General features: G+C 26.7%; 1 protein-coding gene across 2 annotated transcripts; it reads right to left on the bottom strand.

Annotated features, from left to right (window-relative positions):
- Positions 1-1,009: 1,009 nt before the first annotated feature.
- Positions 1,010-26,207, bottom strand: LOC129959392 (BTB/POZ domain-containing protein 7-like). Of its 2 annotated transcripts, XM_056072217.1 has the most exons (10): positions 26,024-26,207; positions 24,362-24,514; positions 23,678-23,809; positions 19,474-20,675; positions 17,332-17,540; positions 14,769-14,844; positions 12,263-12,588; positions 10,267-10,450; positions 9,165-9,535; positions 1,010-2,227 (listed from the first exon to the last, which is right to left on the bottom strand). In XM_056072217.1, the coding sequence occupies exons 4-10, from the start codon at positions 20,657-20,659 to the stop codon at positions 2,087-2,089; spliced, it is 2,493 nt and encodes an 830-aa protein (XP_055928192.1). In that variant the 5' UTR covers positions 20,660-20,675; positions 23,678-23,809; positions 24,362-24,514; positions 26,024-26,207; the 3' UTR covers positions 1,010-2,086. The 2 variants fall into 2 exon arrangements, with proteins under 2 accessions (XP_055928192.1, XP_055928188.1); XM_056072213.1 differs by lacking the exon at positions 24,362-24,514.
- Positions 26,208-26,840: the final 633 nt, after the last annotated feature.

The raw sequence follows: 26,840 nt of genomic DNA, 5'->3' as shown, positions 1-26,840 counted from the left end.
GTTATGTGGTATAAATATCGTTTGAAAGAAAGTAAAATTATATGAGATAATAACATCTGATAAAATACAATATACACGCAGATTAATATATTCTTTAAAATATTTTTATAGGAAAAATACTAATATACAAAGTAACAACAATTTATATAACAAATAGCATATTTATGACTTTTGTTTTCAATTCTTGCATTTCTGAAAAATTTATGTCCTTTATGAAAATTGAATGATGACATTATAGGTATGAATGAGCCCTTACTATCTCTTGGCAACCAATATTTTCAAACCCTGCCTGCCACTGGGTATACGCATCGTAATTTTGAATCAAGGTCATGTTACAATGGCATCATTTCTCTCTCTTAATTTCCTCAAAACAGCAAGCGAAAAGTTGAAACCAACGAATTTTACATGCACAATACCCAAGAATACAGCATTTTCTTGAGGGAAAATGAATCTCTATCTTCAGGGCCGGATTATTAAACAGGTAAAGTAGGCAACTGCTTAGAAGTCTTGTGACTTTGGAAGATCCCATAAACCGTAGAATTTTTTTTCTCAATATTTTCAATTTATATAATTTTGTGTTTTCATTTGCTTTATTATGGTTATGCATATGAATATGTTCATATTAAAATCAAATATTATTTAAATTTTAATGCAGTATAAATAAGATTTTTTTTTCAAGTTTTTCAAAATCATTTGCAGATTGTTTAAATATATATGCAATCAAACTTCGCTATTGTACATCTCACACAATGAATAACTCGTATAACGTGCCAAACAAAATATAAATAAAGTGACTCCTTTAATGAGCGATGTTTCGCAGAACGAGTGGCGAGGAGTGACACCATGGCATCACATGTTCGAGTGGTTTGTGTCAGGCGAAGAGAACCCTAATATGCATACCTATAAATGATCAAAACAGAAATGCTTCGATTTGCTATATTATATATATATCACCAATAATAAATTTCAATTCTATGAAATGAAAAGAATTCAAGAAAACAACTAGTGCTCTTATAGAACATTTTTTTTATTAAAATCTTTACAGAATAATAAGTTACCAGTCTCATTTAGACAATATGCTGGAATGATGCAAGGTAGGGAGGAAGAAACTGGGTGATTTTTTTTTTTTTTCTGTATGCACAAGATAACAAAACACATTTTGAATGAACAACATATTTAGATGACTATAAATTTTTGTTAACAAATGGCAGTGACTTTCAAATATCGAGGAAATTAATTTAAATTATAAAAATCTAGCAAACTAAAAATGCATAAAATCATTCACAATAAAACACATTGGTCACATCTCTTTACATCAGCTTCATTCAATAGCAAATACTGATCAAGTATTCACAGAAAAACATGCAACTGGCAAGATGCTGACTCGTTTTCCATCAAAATCCCATTACATTTACAGATATTTATAGAAAACAGTATTTAGGTACATTATGCAGAAGTTAAAAGTAATGGAAGTTAAAACAGACAAAGGGATTTAGTTGATCCTTTTTTAACATTATATCTGTACACAAAGAAAAAAAAAATTAGAATTTTGATTACACTGGAAGAAGAGGATTAACTCACAGCATATAGGAAGCAACCAAGAATATAAACTTTTTCAATAAATAAATATTAGAGGGATGTGAAAAATGAATAATTTTTAAAGAATACACAAACATAACATCAACACTGATTGTATAATACATACTTAATTTAAATTGCAACATATGAAAAATATCTTAAAATTCAAAGAAAATATCAACACTATATACACCAAATAGAAAGTTACGCTTTCCAATCCTAATGAAAAGACAACTTCCAGTAACCTGCTTCAACGAGAGAATTGTACAATGAGGAATGATGCTCTTCTCTCCAGTGGAGAGAGACAGCCAGAAGGAAACAAATCTAGCTAAGAACACCCTGTTGTTTTAAAAGCCAACAAATCCATTGAATAACAGCAAGCCAACTGATTATGAGGTTTGTCCGAGAGAGAGTGTATGTACAGTGAAATTTACAAGCAATTCTTTATTCCATGTTAAAAACATTGACATGGAAGACAATTTCTAAGTCCTCTAAATGACCACCTCAGTCAAAACATTCGCAGCGAGAATCCTCCACTGTCGGGGCTGGTCTCAGACTCACTGATATGAATCTGCTCCAGGAGGGATGTGGCCATGGCAATGTCAGGAATTATTTCATTTAAGTGATCACTACAACAGCTTCTTGACATCTGAAAAGAATCACAAAGATGCCTTATGTGATACAAAATAATAAATGCCTCAATGTGATAATTCGGGTATTATGTTACAGAACTAGATAATATGGATTTTAATATTTAGAATCAATTTATTATCTGATTTATTATTCTATATTCATGATTCCTAAGTATGAAAGTTCATGCAAACAAGAAAATAAGGCTTACTGATTGATTATAAAAGAAACTAATTACACATTCTTATTTGGAATATTTTTATAAAAGATTTTACATCAAAATAGCTTCCTAATTATTTTTGTTTGTTAAATTTAAAAAGTATCAAAGACTGCTACTTTTTTTTCAATGAAGAATCCATTCATAAGATCTCATTTGAGATATTGAACTGTTAGTTTAAGAATTCCTGGTTTACATCAATAACTAACAATTCTTTTGACTGCAACTTTAATTCTTTTAATTGCTGTTAAACAATTGGATTTTTCAGAAAACTGCAACTTTTTTTTTCATTAGAAGTAATTAGAAAATCAGTTTTTTCCTTTGATGATAATATGAATCACAGTAGGATGAAATTTAAATTACTGAAATATTGTAGCATTACAGAATTAAAAAATTATATTATTTTCCAAAATATTAATAGTATACTATAATAAAGAACATAAATGTTTTTTAGCAATGTGTTTGATTATATGTCATTCATAAAAGCATTAATTTTAAAAGAAGAAAAAAAAAAAAATGTGAAGAATGTTGAAATGTGAAGGAAAAAATGTTGAATTGTGAAGAATTATTCTTAATACTACCCAAATGTCGTACCAGTGTTTATTTTTATTTATAATAAATAGAACTTTACATAAACACTTAAAATTACAGAGGCTGCTTTTCTAATTTTGTACATTAATTAATAGTTAAACAAATAAAAATGAAATGAAATGAAAAAATGAAAGGTAAAATATGATCATAGGGGGAAAAAAAAAATCATTGCATATTACAAGAACAATAGCTTAAGCAAAAATATATCCACTCAAAGTGTTATTTTCATGATCTTAATTTTTTTTAAATGATCCTAAAAAATTTGGTCTTAAAGAGAAGATAAAAAATTACTTCCCTCACTGCTTTTAATGAAATCCTAAAAAAATGTATGAAAATTACAATTCATATTACTAATTTTCTTGATTCCTACATGTTTCCTGATTAAAAAAAAATTGGTATGCTTTTTCTGATAAAATAAGGCATTTTTATGAAATAAATGTTATACTGTTGACTGCTACCATAACTAAAATAATTGCTTTAAAAAAATGATATTCAAAATTTAAAGACATATTTAAAAGTAATAAACTGAAACAATCATTGAAGCAACTTACAATCATTATAGCAAACTTACTAATATATGAATCATTATTAATTTTTATATGAAAAAATTTGGTAAATTTGAGTATTTTTAATTTGCTCATATTTAAAATTTTTCCCCGGTCCCTTAAATCCTCTATTAACATACTTAAAATACTGTCTATAAGTGAAATTTATTTTAGTCAATGAAATAAAATGCTTTTATTTTTTTAATTTTTCATTAATTAAAAAATGTTTTTCCATCTACACAAAAGCTCCAACATATAACTGTTTCATCACAAGTCTCATCTGCTAATTGTTTATTTGAATTATTATTTTTAAATTACTATTGATTATTAGAGATTTTTACATAGTTCTGGCAGACTAATTGCTTGCTAGTATTTAATAATATGAATATAATTTTTCATCAGACATATTATAGTAAATTATATTTTTGCAATTTAATTTCTAATTTATATAATAGCATCCCGTTTCTATGGTTTAGATTCTTAATGAAAATTTTGAACTTGGTCTGTCATACTACTATTCATGTTTTTCTGAATTTAAAATAATAAAAATATTAATTCCAAAAAATGAGTATTTTAATACATATAAACACATTAAATCAGATAAATTATTACAGAAATACAATTATTGCCTAACACAATTTTAAAAGATATGCTATAGCAATGAAAAATATACGTGATAATAATAAACTAATTCTTACAAAAATGGTATGCGGTCTTTATATGCAATATATACAAGATGCAAAAATATATCCAATGCTAATAATTTAGCATAAAAAATTATTCCCAGATCTAATAATAATTAAATAAATATAAAAACTTTATATGGTATTGTTAAAAAAGAATTTCATAAATAATACGTCTGTACCTTCAGAGAATTAACAATTGCAGATATTAAGATTAATAAAACTTTACAGTAAAACCTTTTATACATATTCATTATAATTTCATCCATATTCACAGTTATTCTGTTCACTAATTTCATTGACACAAAATGAGCAGATATTTATAATAAGGTCTTTTTATGTGCAAATACAATAAGATGTCAAAGCATACCAAAATAATAGAGAAATAATGAAACTTCTTTGCTTATTTGATATCAATAAAATTCAAATTTTAAGAGTGAAAATATTTGGTGGCAGATTCACGTCTCAATTGTTCATTCATTGCAGCAAATTTTATAATGTAAGAAACTGAATAATGCAAAATTAATAGAACTGAATACTTTACATAACATGAGGGAAGAGACAATACATTATCATAGACATTTACAGCCAATTAAAAGAAGTTATTAAAAAAAATCATAGCCACACAATGAAATATTAACATATTTTAATATGAAAATCCACTGCCAACATGTCGGAAAAAAAAATTACTTCAATTTCTGTAATATTATTTCATTGCAATCATAACAATCCTAATTACAAAAAAAGAATATAACATTTACGTTTTTTTTTTTTTTTTAAATCTGGAAATGAAAACCTTACGAAATACTCAATAAGCAAAGATTTAGCTACGAACAGATAACTACTAATAATCAGAGTTTAGCTACAAACAGATAATACTAATTTTACATCTTTATTAATAATGAAGAAGAATAAATATATGTTGACACTTTACAGGATAGACCATTAGAGCTATTAATTTTGATACATAAATACTGTGGAAAGTGAACAATTTTGACCATGGAATGATTTGTTTGAAATTTTAAACAGACCTTTAATTAATTAAAAATTATGCAAAATTTGGGCCTTTTTTAAAATCTTAGCTTTTGAAAATATTACACTACAAAAAAATTTGTGAAATTTCTCTCTTTTTTTTATTGATTTAAGAAATATCATATACATTTTAGAACAATATGTTGTAAAATATACTTAAAAATTGTCGATATTGTTGAAGTGAAGGTCAAATCATTCTCATTATTGCTACTATTGCTAATATTTCATCCTAATCTTTTCCGCACAGTTGATGATCAAAATATAAAGGAAACTTATTTTTTCATGTAGAGTAGGTTCCTGTATAAAGTATGCTTTTAATAATATTTTTTAAATTTTGTTACACTTACAATTAAGATTTAACTACAGAATTAAGTAATGATGAAAAATGTTTTAAGTTCTTTCACTTTTAAACACTGTTGCTCTTTTCTACAATATAATTGGATATATAAAGATATAGATGGTAAATTACGGGAATACATAACAGCATGTACAGAATGGAGTAAGGCTTCTAAAATAGTCAAGTTCTGAATAATTTATATGAGGAATAAATAAGAGAAGTTGCAGCACTGTGAAGGTTAGATTAACAGGACAACTATGTTTCATCTTGATGTAATGGGACTTGATTCCATTGAGAATAGTTTAGATGTACAATGAATAGGGCAGGAGTAAAATTATTCAAATATCAAAGCTTTAATGTTTTTAACTATCCAACACAAACAGTTTGTTAATTTTTTTGATATGTTGGAAAAAAATTTTATATTTCAGTATAAAAAAAATTGATTTATTAATGGCATGGTCCATGGCAATCAAGATCAAATGAGTAAATGTGTACAATTAATCTTCCTTTTTGATGCTTAAGTAATATTTATAGGTGCTTTTATCATTGGAACTGCAGAGTTTTCCCACTACTATGCTTCACTTTTGCACTGTTTTTCTAAAATCTATTTTGATTTAATTATTCTGTAAGAAACCAACTTAAAACCAAAATAGTTTTGTGTGTCAAACCACACCAAGGCACATTTCTCCCTAATGGAACCAAAATACAATAAACTAGTGTTTGGTTCCTTGTTGAAAAATTCCTTAAAATTTAATCAAGTATTTAAAATGACATTTATATGAACGATTAAATGTGTTTAAACTTGTAAACCTATTTTATTAATAATTTTTTTTTCTGGTTGCATTATAGTATTTATTATTCACTGAATAATTTAATAAAAAATATTTTATGCATATAATAATATTATAGAATAAATTTAGCAGATCTCATTACCCTTTCTTTATGCTATATGCATATATACTGAATTTAGTTTATTTATTATTTTTAAAGAATATTTATTATATCTTTGAAATTTTAATGTTTATGAATTAGAAATATAAGATTTAAATTGATTTATTTTTATTGTTTAGGATAATTAACAAAATTTATTGGGAAATAATTTGCTTACTTATTAACAATGATGACAGCATGTCAACAACAAAAATAGAAAAATATTAATAAGGAATAAAAATTAGAAAAAGTTTATGTATCATTGATGAATGAGAGAGAAAGTTTACTCGTGATTTGATGAATAAATTTTACTTCAGATTAAATTTTCAGTGCAAATTAAAATTCCAAAAATTCAATCTTTGAAATCCATTCTGAATTATAACTCAAAAATCCCCCCCCCACTTTAATTTCCTTTACTTTTCCATAATATATGCTTTTAAATTTTCATACATACATATATTTTTTTTGAAACTCTATACCTAAAAAAATATTGCTTCATTTCCATCTCATAATATATTGTTCATTAAATTATTGTTATTTTTAAATCTATGATAAAGATTTATTTTAGCAGCAGATTTTTTACCTGTCATTTAATTACTATCTAAATTTTAGTACTCACCAATCTATACCAAGTGTTTGATACTGATAGAACTCCCAATACTTATTTTAGCCAAATCTTACAAACTTTTGACACTGACCAAATATTCATACTATAAAGAATAATTCCAGCACCAGCTTCTGATTAGATTCAAATGTATTGGTTTGGAAGCATTACGAAATGAATAAATAGGAATATATGTGGAATGATAGACTTCTATTATTCTAATTTACTTCAGATTGAATACGAGTGGAATATGTGTTGGGATGTTTATTATTATTATTTTTTTATATTTCATATGGTTTTTATACATTTTCAAAAATCTCCAATTTTTCATAGCTTTATTATTCTAAAAACACCTCTTCATTACTACTTCAAAATATAATGCTTATTAATTCAATTTACTTTGCATTTACAATAAAGATTATTTTTAGTGATAGATTGGTTCACATTCATTTGATAGCTATTTTAATCTGGTTGCTTATCAAATATGATTCAGTGTTCGATGTCCATGGAGATTTCAAAGACATAGTCATAGCAATGTTTCCTTTTTTCACTTTGATAGCATGACAATGAAAGAGGTTTCATGCTGATAAAATAGACAGTGTTAATGTGAATGTATGATGGAATAATAAATGCTTTATCTAATTTCATACGATATAATTGAATTTTTAACAATATTTCGCAATTTAAAAATGTTTTTCTTAAAAAAAAAAAAAGTCCCCCACTTAAATAATTTAAGCTATTTTTGTTTAAATATTTTATTTTTATGATGACAATTATTTTGAAAAGTAATGTTCCAATTTGTAACTATAAAACACTTCTTAACATTTTAATTTTCAATTTTATAATTTGATTTTCACAATATATTTAAATATTGATAGAATAACCAGAAATATTATTAACATTCAGAAATATAAGCTTTGGATATTTGTTTGGATGTTGGTAATATTTTCAATGAGTTTATATTAATGATGATATATATGGGAGCATTTTTTTTTATTTGTCTACATATTCTAACCACCTTAAAATTGAAAGTCCCTCCTAAAACTTTTAATATATTACTATATTCTATCATTAATATGTTTAAACTCTATAATAATATTCATTTACATTTTGGAATTACTATTTTTAATTTCTGAAATTTTATGTTCAAGCTTTTTTAGCTGTAATAATTTTATTTGCAAATTTAGTTAAAGCATATTTTAACTAAGCCTACCATTAATAATTGTAATTAAAAATTTATGTTAATCATGTACTGATTAATATTTCATGACATTATCCTTTGGATTTTAAATTCAAGATTCATCAACTACTTAATTTAGCTTAATTTAACATAAACATTTTGTGTTTGAGAAAGAAGAAATATATGTTTTGAAATTTTCTAATTTGCATTAAAAAATATACCATTTTATAAATTACTCCATTATTGAAAAAATAAATTATGATATATTGAAATATGTGGGTATAACTAAAATGAAATGCTGTTGCAACATTCTCTATTGAAATGATTTTAATGACATTATATTTAATTATTTTAATGGAAAGAGAAACACAAATATTTTTTCATAGAAATGAAAATTATCAAGGTAACTGAAAACTCCTCTTTTTTTGGAGAAGTTCAGATAAGTCTATATGTTAAGAAAGATCATTTATAATTTACTATTGTACTACTGATTTCTCTAGGCCAATACATCACAATGCTACAGTTTGATCATCGCTCAGCCCTAGATGGAACCATGCACATATGTTTAAGAAATGTAATTGAAATATATAATCAATATTTTGAACAAACCAACTAGTTGCAAAAGGTAACTAGTATAAAATAAATTAAACAGGGAAATTATTTTTTCAAATGCAACTGCATTGAGAATATCTCCAATATTGGCACTCTCTCACACATGAGGTTGGAGCTGTCTTATGAAATTTGATATCGATTATAAGTAATAACATTAATATTACTTACAATTATTATCAGTCTGATGTCCCTATTTATAATTGAAAACACTTTTAGAATTTTTACCTGATTTGATGATTGAAGAGGCTCATCTCTGGCCTCCCCAAGTTCTAAACTGAGATGCCTAGAAGGTTTGTACATTCTTGGCAGCCCATACATATGACTAGAATGGTCCCCAGCATAACGTGACTGATGGCCTGGAGTTGCGGAACTGGCAACTGGGTGATGCTCAGCTCCATATTCCTCCAAGAATTGATAAGAAGTGCGATGGAGCACCTCCATGACTTTGTCCGGAAGGCCAAACTCTCGGACAACGCGCAATTGCAACAGTTTGGTCACATCACAGTGATTTCTGATGACCGAATAAGCTCGACGAGCAGATTGGCTTTGCCTCAACTCCTTTTCACGCTTTTTCATTTGCCGCAAGGTCACCTCATCTGAAAAACAATAGAACAGAAGCTCCATAGGTTATTTTAATTAAAAGATATACAAATAAAATAACTAATGTCTTAAAGAAATATTTAACTTTCTTATAAAATTAGGATAAAGCAAGTGAAATTCAGATTTGATTTATATATGTTAATATCAAAAATAAGTTCAGACCATTTACAGGTTTCCTTTTAAAACCTCCAGTTCGATATCTTCAATATGATTAAAATAATTTCCCATTATGGAAATTAAAATTAAATTATAAAAATTAATATACACAAGTAATAAATATAGCAGTCAAAAATAAAAAAAGAAAGCAATACAGTCCATAAGGATATCATTTGGAATTACTATATTATTAATTACTGGGTTGAGCTTAGACATAGTTTATAATAGCATATATTAAAATTCCTATCACACAGAATAGTAAGATAACTAAAAAAAATCTCTCCTGATAATATGCACATCAATCAATAATAAAACATTTTATAGCAATTTATTAAAATAAATATTTGAATTTGACTTATTTTTACAGAATTTTAAGAGAAACTTAAAGAAATTTATTTAAGTAAAATTGTCTAAATTCCATTTTTCAAAATATAGAGAACAAATATAAACTTTTTTAATACATAAAAGCAATAACAGAAAACGCTTTTAAATTAAAGGGGTTAATATTTCAGAAGGGGAGAAGCAATATTTTATGAACAATAATTTTTATACAAAGAAGCGAGGTACTTACCGAGCACAACATCCTTCATAAACTCCAAACTGGATAGAGGACAGAGGTGCCCAAGAGGTACAACTCCTTCACTGAAAGAGAGGGGTTTTTCCACCATATATAGAGTGTCAGGAATGTGAGAGATGTGCCACACTTGCTGACGAACCACATCTGTGTCTTGACCCAATTGTTCCTCCAACCATGCCTAAGAAAGCCATACTAATTAAATAACCAACACATTCAATTTTCATCACAACAAATTTAGTAAATGGTTAAAAATAGTATGTTGCAAATTTATTTGGATCAGTGACGGATAATTGTAATAGTTAATTTCTGTAGTAAAATCAGTAAGGTAACAATACTTATTTTTCCTCCTGGAATTAACTGAAAGTTGTATTTGAATCTAAAATTCCAGTTTAAAAAGTTTATCTGTTAAAGCAATTACTGTTTCAAAAAAATGATCAACAAGAAAATTATGTCAGACCACTGAAATAATTTCAAAAACTGACGAGGAACGGACAGAAACGCAGCTTGAAGTTGCCGATGATCTTTATTATCTTTCTGCACAGCTTCCTTGATTATTTCAAAAACTTCATATGTGCTAGTGATTCCAGAGATGAACTGCCTAACCCTGAAGCACTGAAAATAAAATTGTTGTAAGAATCCAAAGCAACAAGAGGAAAAATAAATCCTGGAACACAGTGAGTTCAATATTCTTTAATCAAAATAGATAAAAAAAAAGGATAAAAAATGATACACTTCCTTTGAAAATGAACTTTTATGAAACAGACAAAATCTTTCCACAAAAAAAACCTTACAAAAGGCATATATTCTAAACAAACTTATAAAAGAAAAATTCGATCCAAGGTCAAACAAGTACAAATTCAAAAGATACTCCACTGAAACCAACACTTATTACTTGTATATTAAGAAAATAAAGAATGTAATAATTAGCAAAAATATTTTTTTCAATGACGAATTCAAAAACCTAATGCCATCTAATGAGGCAGAATTTATGATTCATACTAAAAATCTCAATAATTTTTCTTCAAGCACTAAATGATTTAATTAGCAATAAAGGAGAAATGCCAACTTCTGATTCTGAAATTGAAGCCAGAAAACCTGACACAAGAGTTGCAGATGTGAAAGAGCTTGGCACTGAGCTCTTGGGAAAACAAAGTTTCTGAAATCAAGAAAAATAAGCCAACCGAAGGAGTTATATGAAATGCAATCAGAAACTGAAGAAGTTTCATTAATTTTGGATTGCTAGAATTACCTGTTATTGCTAAAGAAATTGTGACAAACCTAATAAACATGCTTTAAGAACAAAAGTACTATTTAACTATGCAAAAAGCACGGTCTTTAGTGCCACGACCTAAAAGTAATTTTTGATGTAAAAACAAATCTGTTATTCGAAGACTATATAAATCAATTAATTTTCAGAAAATATACTAAAGCAAACAAATTTTCAGCAATAAAACTACATATTAAAAAAGAATTAAAAAAAAATAGATTGATCATTTGGAGGGCAAAATGTATTTAAAATTAGTAAAACATTATAATTAAATATGTTAAAAACTCATTGTTACCCAATAATTAAATCATAGGCAGTAATTGATTATAAATTGGTCAATTGCAACAACAACAACAAAAATATTCTACATAAATAAAAATGAGCTTTCTGTATTTATAAATTTTTAAAAATAGCGTTATATTAAAAAGAAGTGCCAAGACTAAACATTAAAAGAAGATAAAACTTCAAGGACATTAAAAGAATTTATAAAGAAAAAAAATGAAATAGAATCAGTTTATAAACAAGTTATTAACAGCAATTTAAATTATTTTCCTACTATAATAAATAATGATCATACTAAAGATAAATAAAGTAGCATTAAAGACTTTGTTAATAATTTAAGCCCAATAATAATATGTATATAAAATTTATGTGTAATATCATATTTTCTAAAAATATTGAAACTAAAAAGAGAAAAAGGGGAAAAAAACAAAAAAACACTACCTTTGCTTCTTCCACATAAGGCGTGAAAAGTCGAGGCTTCACATAGAGTCCATGACTATTACGACCCCTGATCCACGCTTTGGGTTTCAAGTTTGAGCTATGTCCCACCAGCAAATCATCTCCTAACATGTAAGATGGTGGTGTGCTGATGAGACCACGCCTCACGGCTGACACCAAAACTTCACTATCAGGAGGTAGAATGTGGCTGATGCGTACACAGCTCAGGAGGTCAGATAGTAGATCACGCAACTCCACATCACTGAGATCTCGCCTTCTCAATCCCCGTCTGCTTACACTGTGGGCTGTATGGCTTACCAGGTTGGGTTCTAAACACAAAAAAGATAAAAAAAGCAACATTTAAAAATAATTGCAAAACAATACAATAATTACTTCATCAATTTCATGGATAGTTGGAATTTCAGTTCAACAACAATAACTTCAACATGGTTTGGAGGTAAAACAATCAAAATTAGTCTCATTTTACTTTTTTTATAAAGTAAATAAATAAAGTAAAGTTTTACTTTATTTATTGTTTGATACTTTATAAAATAAAATGAATTAACAAATAAGATAATAAAAAAACATGTCTGTATTAAACCTATTTATACAGAAAAGGTAGACTAAAGTAGCATGGAGAAAGAGGACATTACTGCATAACATCTTGTACTATTTGAGTAAAGTGTGTTGATGAGGATGGGGGGAGATTACAACAGATATGCAGCATTCAAAATATCAATCAATATAAATCAGATATAATGTTTTATTTAAAATTTAAAAAAATATGGTTGGTTGGTTTGAGGTTTTATTGCACAAGAATCAATATGAAGGTTATACTGTGCCAAACAAGTTTAGTCAAGTTCTCTAATTCAAAGCCCAATAAAAAGTTTCTATAAAAGTGATACAAAAATAACTACTGGTAAAATAATGACAAATTGCAAAAAGTCATAATGAAGCCAAAATAGTGAGTTCAAATTAAGGAATAAGAAACCTATAGGTTTTAAAAAGACAAAAAGGTTTTTATGCGGATAAAAAAAAAATAATGGAGAATTAAATATGATAAAATTAGTAAATTCAATATATTTAACAAAAAGAAGTATATTATCCATAAACTAAAATATGTTTACATTATTATTCAAAAGAGATTATTATGAAAGGCAGTAAAAAAATCAATATAGAACATTTACAGAAAGAATGAATTTTTAAAATTAATTTCAGGCCAATTAAATTGCTATAAATAAAATTTACCATGAATGCTGAAAAAATACACAATAAAGGTTGTTTCATAGAATCTTATGTTTAAATCTTATCAATATTAATGCACTAGCCACCTCTGACAACAGCTAGTTTCCCGAATATATTGTCAGTGTTCAATTTAAATTTATTGTACCCTCAACAAAGTCAAATTGAGACAGATATGTTAAAAACATATTATATTTAAAACTTTACACTTCCTTTACTGCACATTTGATTTTGCATTATTGATACAGACATATTTATGTTTATTCCTAAAAGTGTTGTTTAATAACATCAGTGTCATTAAAAATGTTGTCCATTTAATCCACCTGCACATAAATGACACAGTTACTACTTCATACAATATATTCTTTCTCAGCTTCCAACAACGGAAGAAAATCATGAAATTAGTTATTTGATGTAACAATAAAAAAGAAAAAAACATTTAAATCCCGAAAATTTAGCGAAAAATACACAAAAACAAAATTGGTATTGTTAAAAAAACAACCTTTAAAATAGCAGAAAAATAATTTTTTAGCAATAATATTGTTAGAAATTATTATAGGAAAAAAAAATGCCATTATCTATATTACTTAAAGTTTAAAAAATTAAAATTAAAACAAATTATTCCCCAAAACCCATTTCTACCTTCCAAAGCATATTTCTATAAAATCTGGGAGTATCCCAAGTTTCATCTGGTACAAACAATCTGGTTATAAAATGACAAGATACATACATATTTGCCTTCAATAGTAGTAGAGATAACAAAATAAGAAAAGGTGTTTTTTAAAAAGAAACAAAGGAAGATTTAAAATTTTTAACCTGCACAATATATTAATTCTTAACCTTTAAAGATAAGAAACTTCTGCATTTCAAGCATGAAATACCTTGCATAACTATATGATCAAATTTAATAAAAATGCTTCATTAAAATAGCAGGGTGAAAAAAAAGTTACAATATAAATTTTTTATTTTAACTAAAGCAGTTTAATAATGATGCTTTACAATTTCAGGATAATTTCACATTGTAAAATTAACAATTTATCAGCTGAATTAACAATGAACCAATCAATAATCTATTAATTATCAACCGAATAATTAACAGAAATGAAAAAAGAACTACATACATAATGTAAGTATATATTTTGAAAATACAATGTGCTAACCATAGTTAATAAAAAATAACAGAATCAATTGTTTCTAAATTAAAAATAATATTAATAAATCACTTATTATAATTATTTTAAAATTTACTTAACCAAACAACACTTACCTCTCTCTTCGACACGCTTGAAAAGCTGGTGTTCTCCCCATTTTAATACAGCTTGAAGAACTTCAAGTTCACCGGCCTAATTAATGGAAATAGGGTATTATTCATTAATCAGATGAACAACAACAACAACAAAAAAAAAATATGCAAAACCATCTTGCATGCCATTAAATGCATTTCTAAATTATATAAAATATCTTCAAATTTCATTTTTTTTAAATGTAGAAATAGTTTACAGAAGAAAAATTACAATTTAAGTTAATACGTTCCTTGTATTGTAAGAATGGAGTAGAAAGATGCAAATGAAAAGAAAGAAGAAATGAGGGAAAAAGGAACGAACCATTTAGAAATCCTTTAAAGTAGAATTCTGCCTTGAATATTAAGTTCTTCACAGGGGCTATGTTGTGTAATTTTATTTAATTTTTTAAAATCAATTCCATTCATTGAATATTTGCACTTACATTAAATGGACATGGCTTAAAAATAGTAGTAGTTTCTTCAGTTTTTGTATTTTTAATTCATTTCAATCTATAGAAAGTTTATAGGATTGTTGAAGTTTATTCAATAAATTTTTATGAGAAATGTTTTATTATTATCACCATTTTACCTAATTTATACAAATCTAATTTATACTATCTATTTTTAGCCTTTCATAACATTAGTAAAATATTACTTAGCACTCCAAAGAACTAAAATACTCTAATAATGACGAAAGTTTAATAGCAAATATACTCATTTTCATCTTTCTAAAAGGGGGGGGGGGGACTCAATGTGACAAGTACTTAAAATCTAGAGACAATGATTTATTTCCAAAACTAAAATTAATAAAAATATATTAATTAATAATCTATAGTGGTATAATCCTTGGGATATTTAACTTTCGTTTCTAATAATTGCCAACACACAAACTTAGCTAACCAAGAATTATCAAATTTGACAGAGAGCTGTGTGGTGACTTATGACACTTTATAAGCCCACTGACAGTTAGCGATTTAAGCAGAGTGAGCGTCTCTTGTTTTTTCAGTAGTGCCAACTAGGGCCAAGAGTACAATTTAGCTACTTCATACGACACATTCGCTTGCACAATCCCTTTTTACAGGGGGGCACATTTGCACACCTTACAGATAGAACACAGAGGAACAACCATGCACGAATCCAAGATGCACAGATCACAGGGAAGTAGCACTACCCCTATACCAGGACACCCGCTGATAGTGCGTTAAGTGCTCTAAGTACATTGACTTGAAATGAAGGTTTTTTTTCTTTGAAATTTTAATTAAAAACTAAATAAAATTTTTTCAAGATAACTTTTTGAAATATTAGAATACAAAATAATTTTTACACCATCTTAAAATGTAACAAAATTATCTTTTCCATATTAGAATTTTGCTATATAATTTTTTTTTGTACATTTAATCAATTTTTAAAAAATATTTTAAACATAAGAATTCTGAATTAATATTAAACATATCAGGAATGGAAATGCAAAAACATAAGAATAACACCAAAGAGGTCAATAAAAGTCATTATTAAAGTTACAAATATTTTTTCATTTTTATTATAAAATCCAAATTACTATTCATATTAATACAAAAAATAATGAAATGAGCAAATTGGTGAAATTAAACTTCTGTCTTTAACACAAATCATTATTAGCAAATCAAATTTCAAGAAAACGAGGGATATATTTACTTAATTCTGAGAAATTCTATACAAGATTCTTATTAAATTTATATAATTAACATAAAGAAAACATTAAATTTTATGTTATTTTAAGATTAGAAATTAGGTTACATTGTTAAAAAGCTAAAAATAGTCATATATTTCCATTTTTTAAAAATGAATTGCATAGCGGAAATGCATGGCAAAATTTAAAGATTGGCATGAATTAACAGGAAGATTAAAAATATTTTTCTATATGAATATTGTAGCTTAAAAATACTTTTTGTTGAATAAAGTATTAAAATCAAGCTACATAAAATAATATAATTAAAAATTTACACAATCATTAATCACAGCAAATGGGTTGGTCAACAAAGGCAATAGTTGCTACAAATGACAGCAGGATATAAAAGGTCACAGGGAATGGATTAATTTTGCAACCAATATATAATAAAGTTTGTGAAACTAATCCATACTAGCTGAATATAAATGAAAAGACATATTTACAGAGACATATACTGCATCCATTTTTTTTGTGTATTTAAGGAGTTAGGAGAGGTAGCTAAAGGCACATTTCAACAAAGGTTAGCTCATATACAAGTAAACTAAGATTATTTAGCCTCAGATACAGCAATGATAAATATAGCCGACCCTTCTTAGTATTTGAACAAATTACCTTCACTTCATTATTTGAAATAATTAATCATTCTAGTACTTATTAAAAGTAAGATTTCTAGCAGTGTAAATTTTTTTTAAAAATCAGTTAGCCACTTCAATGCAACTATGAAATATTTGATTATTTAAAACATTTTTTTTTTGCAGTTCATTTTTTATTATTGCAAAAAAGATATAAATTCACATATTAAAAAAAATTAATTGTAAAAAAAATATTATTTTAACTTACTTGTAAAAAATCTGATTTAATAACATCAATCAAATGAGATTTATCCAGCTGAAACAAAACAGGAGAAGCTGCAACAGTCATGAACTCTTCCCGCATAAAATTAATAGTCTGCCTATAAACCCACTGTGAGCCATGAGGTTGACTGCTCCAACGAAGAACAGGTAGAAGACTTTCCAAGCTCAAAGACTCTACAATGAAATCTTCACAACCTAAAAAGTAACAGATAATTTACAACCTGTCATTTAAAAAAAGGTCATGGATGTACAAAACAATCATAAATAAGGATTCAACAAAAATCATTTCTATTCTCACAGTTTTAGCTTAAATTTCTTTTGTTTAAAACAACAGCATTCACACAAAAAAGATTTTGTTTACTGGATTAACATCCTGTTTTGAAGTTACAATTTTGAAAATACTTTCTACTTGGAAATGAAGTAAGATGCTGAAGGTGATACAAAAGTTGACAACTAACTCTCCAAGTCAATTATAATAAAAGGAAGAAGACATTGGAGTTAGTAAAATTTAGAGTATCAGCATACACAGCAGATCTTTAGTGAAACATAGTATTGAATCCACAACAAACTATTTTGGAATCTTATCTAAAATAAGATTCCAAAATAGGATTTATTTCCAGGTAAAATATGAAACATATTCAATGAAAATATAAAAACCTTCAGTAAAATTATTCTTATACAAGTATTATTTGAATCATGCAAAAAAAAAAATTAATGTATATATAGTATTTATACTTCATAATTATTAAAAATTATGCCTCATTAAAATTATTAAAAATAAATAAAGTTTTCATAAAAACTCTCTAGAATTCATAAGTTCCCTGAAATTAATAAATTTCAAAATATCAACAAAAAAAATACAATTTTTTTATTAATTACCAATGATATGTAATAAATGAAGCAAAACACTATCAGAAATTTCAATATCTAAGGAATAGATTTTCCTTTCTTTCTGATATCCAGATTTCTTTTCTACTACATTTGTATATTGCTTTAGATTTCTATTTTTTTCATTGGTGATTCATTTTATTTAAGATAATAGCCAAATCCTCTTGAAATTGAAATTAGAGATAATCTTTAACAAAATAAATTGCAGCTTGCAGCATAACATTATGCTTCATGTCATTCCAAAATTTTACAGCAGTAAAAAGACAAAGATTTTTAACACAGCAAATATTTTACATCTAGTTCTGTATTTTCTGAAATTCATTTAAAATTCTTTTCTTCCTATATAAAGAGAATATTATTCAATTCATTGATTAAAAGTCTAATGGAAATTCTAAAGGAGAGGGGGAAAAAAAAAAAAAAAAAAAAAAGAATTCCAAAGAAGAATTTTTGGTTGTTTTTGTTAAAGGTTCAGTGCATAATTTAACACATCAACTTATAAGGTTTCGATCAAAAATTTAAGAATCAAGTTTCAAATTTTTTCAGAAGTTAAGAACGTAGTTAAAATATAAATAATTCAGAAAAAGAATAATTTTCTCCAAAAAATTCATATTCAGTTGAGTTATAAATTAACTAAGTGACATAATACCAATCCATCATCCAGAATTACAAAGTTATCAACATATTAACTGGAGAGCAACAATAATTAATAAGGATATGCAATCTTTAAGTAAGTTCTTTCATAATCAAAATTTGGCTATGGTAATTAATGGCATATGACTAATACATAAAAACCATTGCTTTATTTGCTTCACCTCTAACTATTTTAGGGGTTACCATCAGATATAAACTTCACACTGCAATATTATTTCAATTTTTATGTTTTGTTTGGCATATTTCAATTCTCATTCGTTTTATACATAAGTATATTATACTTTATAACCCTAAAAATTTGTTATTTCTTAAATTTACCAGTCTTTTGTTGTTCTAGCTAGCTAGTTCAGCTATTTTCGTTTGGAAGCAATACAAAGATTTATTTGGGGATGGTTCTAAAAATTTTGAAACCAAGCCAGATGACATCTAAGGTCATCTAATCCTTCTTTCCAAATTCCCACACTACACCATTAATAGGACAATTGGACCACAACATCAGATTTTTATTATATTTTCTTTTTCCTTGCTGATAAACTAAACAGTAAATACTTTTATACAGACTAGGACTTTTAAAGAAATGTACACATACTTTGCATTAGGGCATCCATCTCAATGAAACGAGCAACTTCATACAATTGCATGGCTTCTTCAACAGATGACTGTGGAACATGTACATCTGTCAAGCTACCTCTTTTTGCACTGTCCGGTAGTACAGCTCCGAACTCCAAAGCATCTTGATACACAGCTCGAAGTAAAATACAGGCATAGCGACGTGGAATTATACTATCATCCAACAGAATTCGAGTCCTATGAGTTTCATGCATGTCGGCTGACCGCCGCTGCTGCCTGTGAATCACATTTCGAAAAAAAGGTGACCGAGCCGATAAAATGGCTCGATGGCACCAAAATTCATTTGTCCCATGGCAGATTTTGCACGGTTTTCCTTCCGCATCAGTCAATATATGATCACAGATATAGGTGGTCTGGCCACGCGCAACCGAATGGCCAGTATCACTTGGAGAAGTAAAGCTTAAGGAAATATCACTGTAAATACCAGTCTCAAGCAAGTATTTTAGATCCTGTTCAAGAGGATTGGGAATCCCAAACTGTTCACTCAACTGAAACAGGATGTCAAAATTGCCACTATATGTTTCAGCAAGAGAAAGGTCCCCAGTGTACAAATATCTAAGAAGTTCATTAAACATAGATATACTAACACCGGCTATATCAATGTCAACTGCAACTTCTGTACAAATAGACGATAAACTATTGAGCATTTCCCTGAAAAAGGGGCACCTGGCAGCCAATATTGCACGATGAACAGCAAATACTGTTCCTTGGTAGATGAGATTAATATCAGAACAGTATTTGTTCTCAAACAACATGCCCAAATCTTGTTTGCAGGAAGTGGCTGGTGGTCGTGCCATCTCTGCCTGCAAAGTAATTTCTTTCAGTGCTGCAGTGGCTTCATACTCCTCCACCAAGGCAACAACGTCTCTGGGACTCCAGTCAGCAAGGAACTCTCGGAAGACCTGAGCGTGGTCGAATCCCTTGCTCGTCCTCCGGCGGCGGGCAAAGCGCTTACGGAGAGTGGACAATGATCCGACTTTTCTCTTCTTCTCCTTGCCATACTGGTCGACGTTGACAGATGAAAAACTGGTGCACACTTTGCTCTGCGCTTGGAGAGATGATGCCATCGGCTCCGTTTGCGTGTTGCTGCAAGAAGCTGGAGAGGATGCACTTGCTCCCATCTCTACCAAGCAGAGGATGTACATATATTCCAAAAGGAGTCTGAAAAATTAGAAAAATAACACATTTCAGAAATTAATTTTCTAGAAATTGTTCCAATTTTATGTAGCAAAAGACTATATAACAGCATTAAAAACAGAAAAATGAAAAAAAATTTACAAAAGAATCCAAATGTATGCTTTATAGATGAAACACTTTAAGGAACAAGAATGCACAGTATTTCATTATATATATCTATATGAATTATAAATCTAGAATTCTTTTTAAAGCTAATATGATCTATGTGATTCCATTTTTGCTAATTCAATCTATACTCATGGTACATAAGTGAATAGCTCTTTAATAAAATTCCGACATATATTAGCAGCTTACACAATTAATTCTTGTGCACAGTTTATTCTAATACAAACAAACTCTGTTCAAATTTTATGAAAGTAATATTAATAAAAAATATTCTTGAAATAAATATAATAAATTAAGTTGAAATTCCGAATTACTTAATGTCCATTAAAAGAGAATGGAATGAATATTTGGCATACTGTAATGTCATAACAAACATCAATAAAACATTTTTCATAATATTTCTATAATTTCTTTTTCAAAATTTATAATATTTCAAATATATATGCTAAACTACTGAATCAATGAGAACACAACATATATTTTTGCATCATTCTAAAATTAAATTTAAAATGATAACTGACAAACAAAGCTTAGAAAAACAGTATCCCCCCACTCTCTGAATAAAATGTTACAAGTTATGATAACTAATAATTAAAGTTGATTTTTAATTTTCTCTCAATATCTTCCATTTTATTTTTAGCACTAAATTGAGAAATTTATAAGTTTAGCAATTTTTATGAAATTTCAATTAGAATTGTAACAAATAAAAAGTTATACAAAATGTAAGCATTTTCTCAAAATAATTTTTGAAAATATTACAGCACAAAAATAATTTTAAGATTTTAAATTTAACTATTATTTTTCTCTATGATTTTTTTAATAAATGAAAAAAAATGAAGCATACTTGATAAAAATATATTTCAATGCTGAAACGGAATTCAATTTTTAGTGTTGCTATTAACATTTCATCCTGGTCCTCCCCCCATCCATTGTTGATGATCAAAATATGAAAATTTGGCTTATTTTTCTATGTTCAGTAGATTTCAATTATGACAGCTTTTAGCAAAATTTCTGAAATGTTTTTATATTTATAGTTAAAGTTTACCTTAGGAATCATTGATAAAGTGCACCTATTTTACAACTCCACTGCTCTTTTATGTGATATAATTAGAAGTATAAACATAGTAGACAAAAAATTAGAGAAAAGCACAGTATAATGAACAGAAAAGAAAAAGACTTCTAAAATATTATTTATATGTCTATCAAAACTAGATATTTTGTTGTGGAAACCATCCGAACAAATAATAAAAATCTCTCTTTCTCTTTATATATAAGTATAAAACACTTATGCAAATGCAAAAATCAAGCTGAATTTGTTAAATATCATTTGGCCACAGGAGAACCACTATTTTTTAAGGAGTTTGATAACACACTAAAAAAATTTAGCACAAATCAAGATCCTTAAAAACAAGATGTTAGGGAAAATGAAAGAGTTAAAGAATCATTCATAAGAAGATTTGGTCAGAATGGGGGGGGGGGGGATAACAGAGGCATATACATTTTATTTGCAGAATAGTTTCCAAATCACATGAATATCATCAATTTTCATTGGCAATTAATTTCTCAAATTTGAAATATATCTAACTACTCAGAATGCTCTATTATTATTACTCTAGTGTAATTTAAAATAATACAGTATTTTTTGTAATAAGATGTAGTCATCAAAGCTGAATGGAATGACTAAATTAATCGTATTTATACTTGCCTTATTCAGTGATTATTCCAATGTTTTTATTAAGTTGACCAATTTTAATTTTCAAACTAATTAAATCTAAAAATTAAAATTATATATCTTTGGTTTCTAACATTTACATATACATCTCTTCATTACCAGAAAATTTTAATTTCAGAAATTAAAGATTTAGTTTTTCATAAAAGATAAAAAATTACAACTTGCAATTTGAAATAATTTAAATTTATTTTTAGTAATGAATGTATTTATAATTTCCTATTACTTGAGAAATGCATAACTATATGGTAAATCAGTGACATGAGCTGGGATCATGTAGTGATTCCAAAAGGATGAAAAGTGATTCTTTGGAGTTAATGAGGGAGCGAGCAGGAGTATGTAATCTCATAATATTTAATTAAAAATTTTTAGCAGCCATTAATCCTAGTACGCCAACTGGTCACTAAAAGTAGCTAATATTTCGTAAATATTTATATGTAATTATAATATTTTGTTGTATTAGATTACATCTAGTTTCTTTCAGAAAATCAAAAATCTTACAAAAAGGCAATACTAATCATTGACAACATAGTGCAACATCCAATGTATTAAAAATTTTTATGCATCAAATTTTTTTAAAAAAATTTAGATTTTTGGCAGAAAAACAGTTTTTGCCTACTGAATAAAATTTTTATACATTAAGTAAAAATTTTTATACAGAAAGTTATGCATAACTAGTGCAGTAAAAAGGTTATTGATTTCATTTGAAAGAAGAAATATAAATTAAATAAATTGATTCAACTAATTCCAAATGCAATAGAAATTCTCAAAAGTTTTTAATAAAAACAATCTAAAAGCAATATGCAATGGTTAATGTATCATGCATTGTTCTTAGCTTTTATTTTACTATTATCTTAACTTAGAATGATATTTTTATTTTAAAATCAGTTTAGATTTCCCTTTTGTATAGCAAGTTTGGTTACTAAATATAAATGATACAAGCAAAGATTTTTAAAATAGAAATATTCAATTTTAATAATCATAATTAAATGAACAATATTTCAAATAATGATTGCTAAAAATTCTAAAATACCTTTTTCAATAAAATATTAGAAATTGATGAAATTTGTATTTAATTAGAGTAATATTAAATTCAAAAGCATAAAAGGAAAATAGAAAGAAATGTACTCACATAATAAGAAATAGAGAGCCTTAAAAGGCATGAATTCTCTGTTATGACATAATGTAGTGAATTTTTGGTTCCTTGATGCTACTCTAACATGGATCACCAGTTACAGATGTAATTTACATATACAATTTAAAGCTAGAGAGAGAGAGAGAGAGAGAAAAAAAAGATTTAAACACAACATTTTCTAATTACAAGATATTTTAAACTTGATAAAATACAAACAATAAGGAATCAAAATTCTATAGTGAAAACTTGACTTTTCAAGTGATTTATTAACTTCTGTATCTGAATAACAAGAGCTTTTTAAGTAGATAACTAGTTATGATGGCAGTTTTGAAATTAAAATAATTCTTCATCTAAAGTTTTAAGAAAATCAAAGTATATAATTATACATTGCCATTTATATTACAGGAGGGAATTAAAAATTATCTAAGGTAAAGTCCCAACTTTTATTTTAGCATCTACCAACTGAGACAGATATTTTCATGTTTAAATTGATTGATTGATTTGATATGTGAATAAAGTTAAGCAAGAATAAAAATTAATTATGGGTTGTAAATTTCACATTTTATTTACATTATTTTATACTAGACAACACCACCACCAACAAAACTTTTTAATATTACTATATATTTATATCTAAAGTATATTATAAATAATTATTTATTTATTTATTCCTTTACTTACTAAGCATTCTGTCTACATGCATATTTTCTACAACTTTTTAACTAATCTGTGATACTATTAAGAGGATTACAGCCCTACCAGATGGTGACTTCTAGCATACAATAAGCAAGGAATTAGCTGGTTTGATGCTGAAGGGTAAAAGCTTGTTCAGACCTTAAAAATTTAAAAATAAAAATTCCTCACACATACAATACTAAAGAAGCCTTATAAAATTATTTACTTTAATGCAGTAAAAGAAAAAAATCTTTACACCATGCATTTCCATTATTACATTTTGCATGCAATTCCAAAATGATAAGATAATTGAAATTTCAATAATTTGTTAAGCAATTATGACAAATTATCAATGAAAAAAAATCAGATTTTTAGAACTAAAATGCAAATTACAAAAATATAACTCTCTATCTTAATTTTTCTTTCTTTATTTGTATATTAAGTATAAAAAAAAAGATTATAAATATTTAACTACTACAGTACTATATATTGAAGATAAGGAAACTCAATGAATACAAAGTAGATACACACATAAAATTGTGTTAATTATTTATACTTTATGCAAAAGCTTTTTGAATGCAATGATAAAAAATGTGATGATACTCCTTATCTAGTTTAGACACATATTTAAAAAAAAAAAATGCTCTTATATTTTGAAAATTAAATACATATTATGATAAATTCATCATTTCTAAAGATAGCAGATATATCTATTTAAAAAAAAAATGAGGAAAAGTTACAACTGAAGCTCAGTGTTCATTCAAATAAAATAGCTTTACTACAGAGATCCAATCCATATAAATTACTGAAAAATAAAGATGCTAAAAATAACCAAAATATATCACTAATATATAAAAGTATGAAAATTCGGAGGAAATATATTTCTCCTCTCAAAAATCATAAATATTTTTAAATTCTTCTGATTAATTATAGAATTTTCTTGAGAATTATTAGTTATTACTTTTTGTATGATTTGCAATATTTATTTAAAAAAAATACTATACATAAAATATTAAACAATCAAAATATTTGCATAGTTTAGCTCCCATCTGCATTATCAACTTCAAATGCAAATCTTAAAAAACATATAACCAATTTTGAATATAATTAAAAAGAAGTTTAGCAAAAATGTTAATACCATTGCCATAAAAAAAACTATTAGAAATCAGCATGTTTGTTATATTACAATAAATAACTACAATAGTTAAAATGCTGGAGAATATTGAATTTCAAGAAAGAAGCTTTAAGAAAGAAGATTTCAATACAAAAATAGACCTATTTAAAAATTAAAAAATAACGTTGAATCAATTCGTAATTAATAGTAATTGTCAAAGATGATTTAAAAGAAGAGAAGTATTCATAAAATTATATTAGAAATAAACAAGATTTAGAAAAACGGAGAGTTCTTAATTCATCAATAATGAATTAACAAATTTAAAGTCATGCAATTAAAAACATATATATAAACAGCATTTCATTACATAAACTGTATTGATCCTACTGCCATGCTGGCATATTAATTTTATATTTTAGAATAAAATAATATAATTGAATTAATACACAGCACAATCAAAGCGCATAAAAATACATAAAACTGCGATAAAGTATGTTACACGAAAATAATCAGATCAGTATTCAGTTTATTGATGATTCCGATGTCAAACTTACCAAGTAACAAAGTATCTCCCGAAATCATAAAGTATAATCGATTAGTGGGAAATCATAGTAACAGAATTAAATATTTATTCCCATACAAAAAAATAAGCATATATTTGGGATGACCCGTTTCAAAACTCGACCTCGAAAAAAGGGAAAACATAACACCAAAACATTCGCCATGATTTCCACTTAATGTTAGTGACAGTTGAAGTAGTTTTGTTTTGTTTTGTTTTTATTTGACAATTTTTACTAGTGATATATACAATGTATCAATTCCGAAATGTAAAATCAAAAATTAGAGACATAAAGATCAAAAAAGTTTTAAATGTTCACTGTATTTGAAGTTTCCTATTTGCATTTCAAAATCATTTTCATAATAAAATAGTTTCATCTAAATATTCTTTCTTTAATTTATAGAAAAACTCTGGAAGAAATTTTAAAAATAAAAATAAATGAAGAATTTTCGGAAAGCACATCAGATTTTCAATTTTTGTAAGAAAATGAAGCTGAAAGGACCTAGAAATATAACTAATTTACAGCTTAAATTGATGATGATCCAGATAAGAAAAGCTTTTTAGTTAAATCTCAAATCAGCGTCTTCAGTTGCTAAGTAAGAAATCAAACCTTATAAGGAATGAAAGCAGTTTTTTTTTCTTTTTCGTCGATAAAACGTCTAATCTAATGCCTCTGGAAGAGTTTGATTTTTTAAAAAAAAATCCAAATTTAATACTTGTCATGTCAATTGTTGCTGTTCTAGAGCGACACTAATGCAATTGAATTCGAGTTTAAAAAGTAAAAATAAAAAGTAAATATTAAACATTAACAG

This window comes from Argiope bruennichi, chromosome 2, assembly GCF_947563725.1.
Source record: "Argiope bruennichi chromosome 2, qqArgBrue1.1, whole genome shotgun sequence".
NCBI classification, from domain to species: domain Eukaryota; kingdom Metazoa; phylum Arthropoda; class Arachnida; order Araneae; family Araneidae; genus Argiope; species Argiope bruennichi.
The sequence above is the reverse complement of the archived record's forward strand: the minus strand, read 5'-3'. Positions and strand labels throughout refer to the sequence as shown.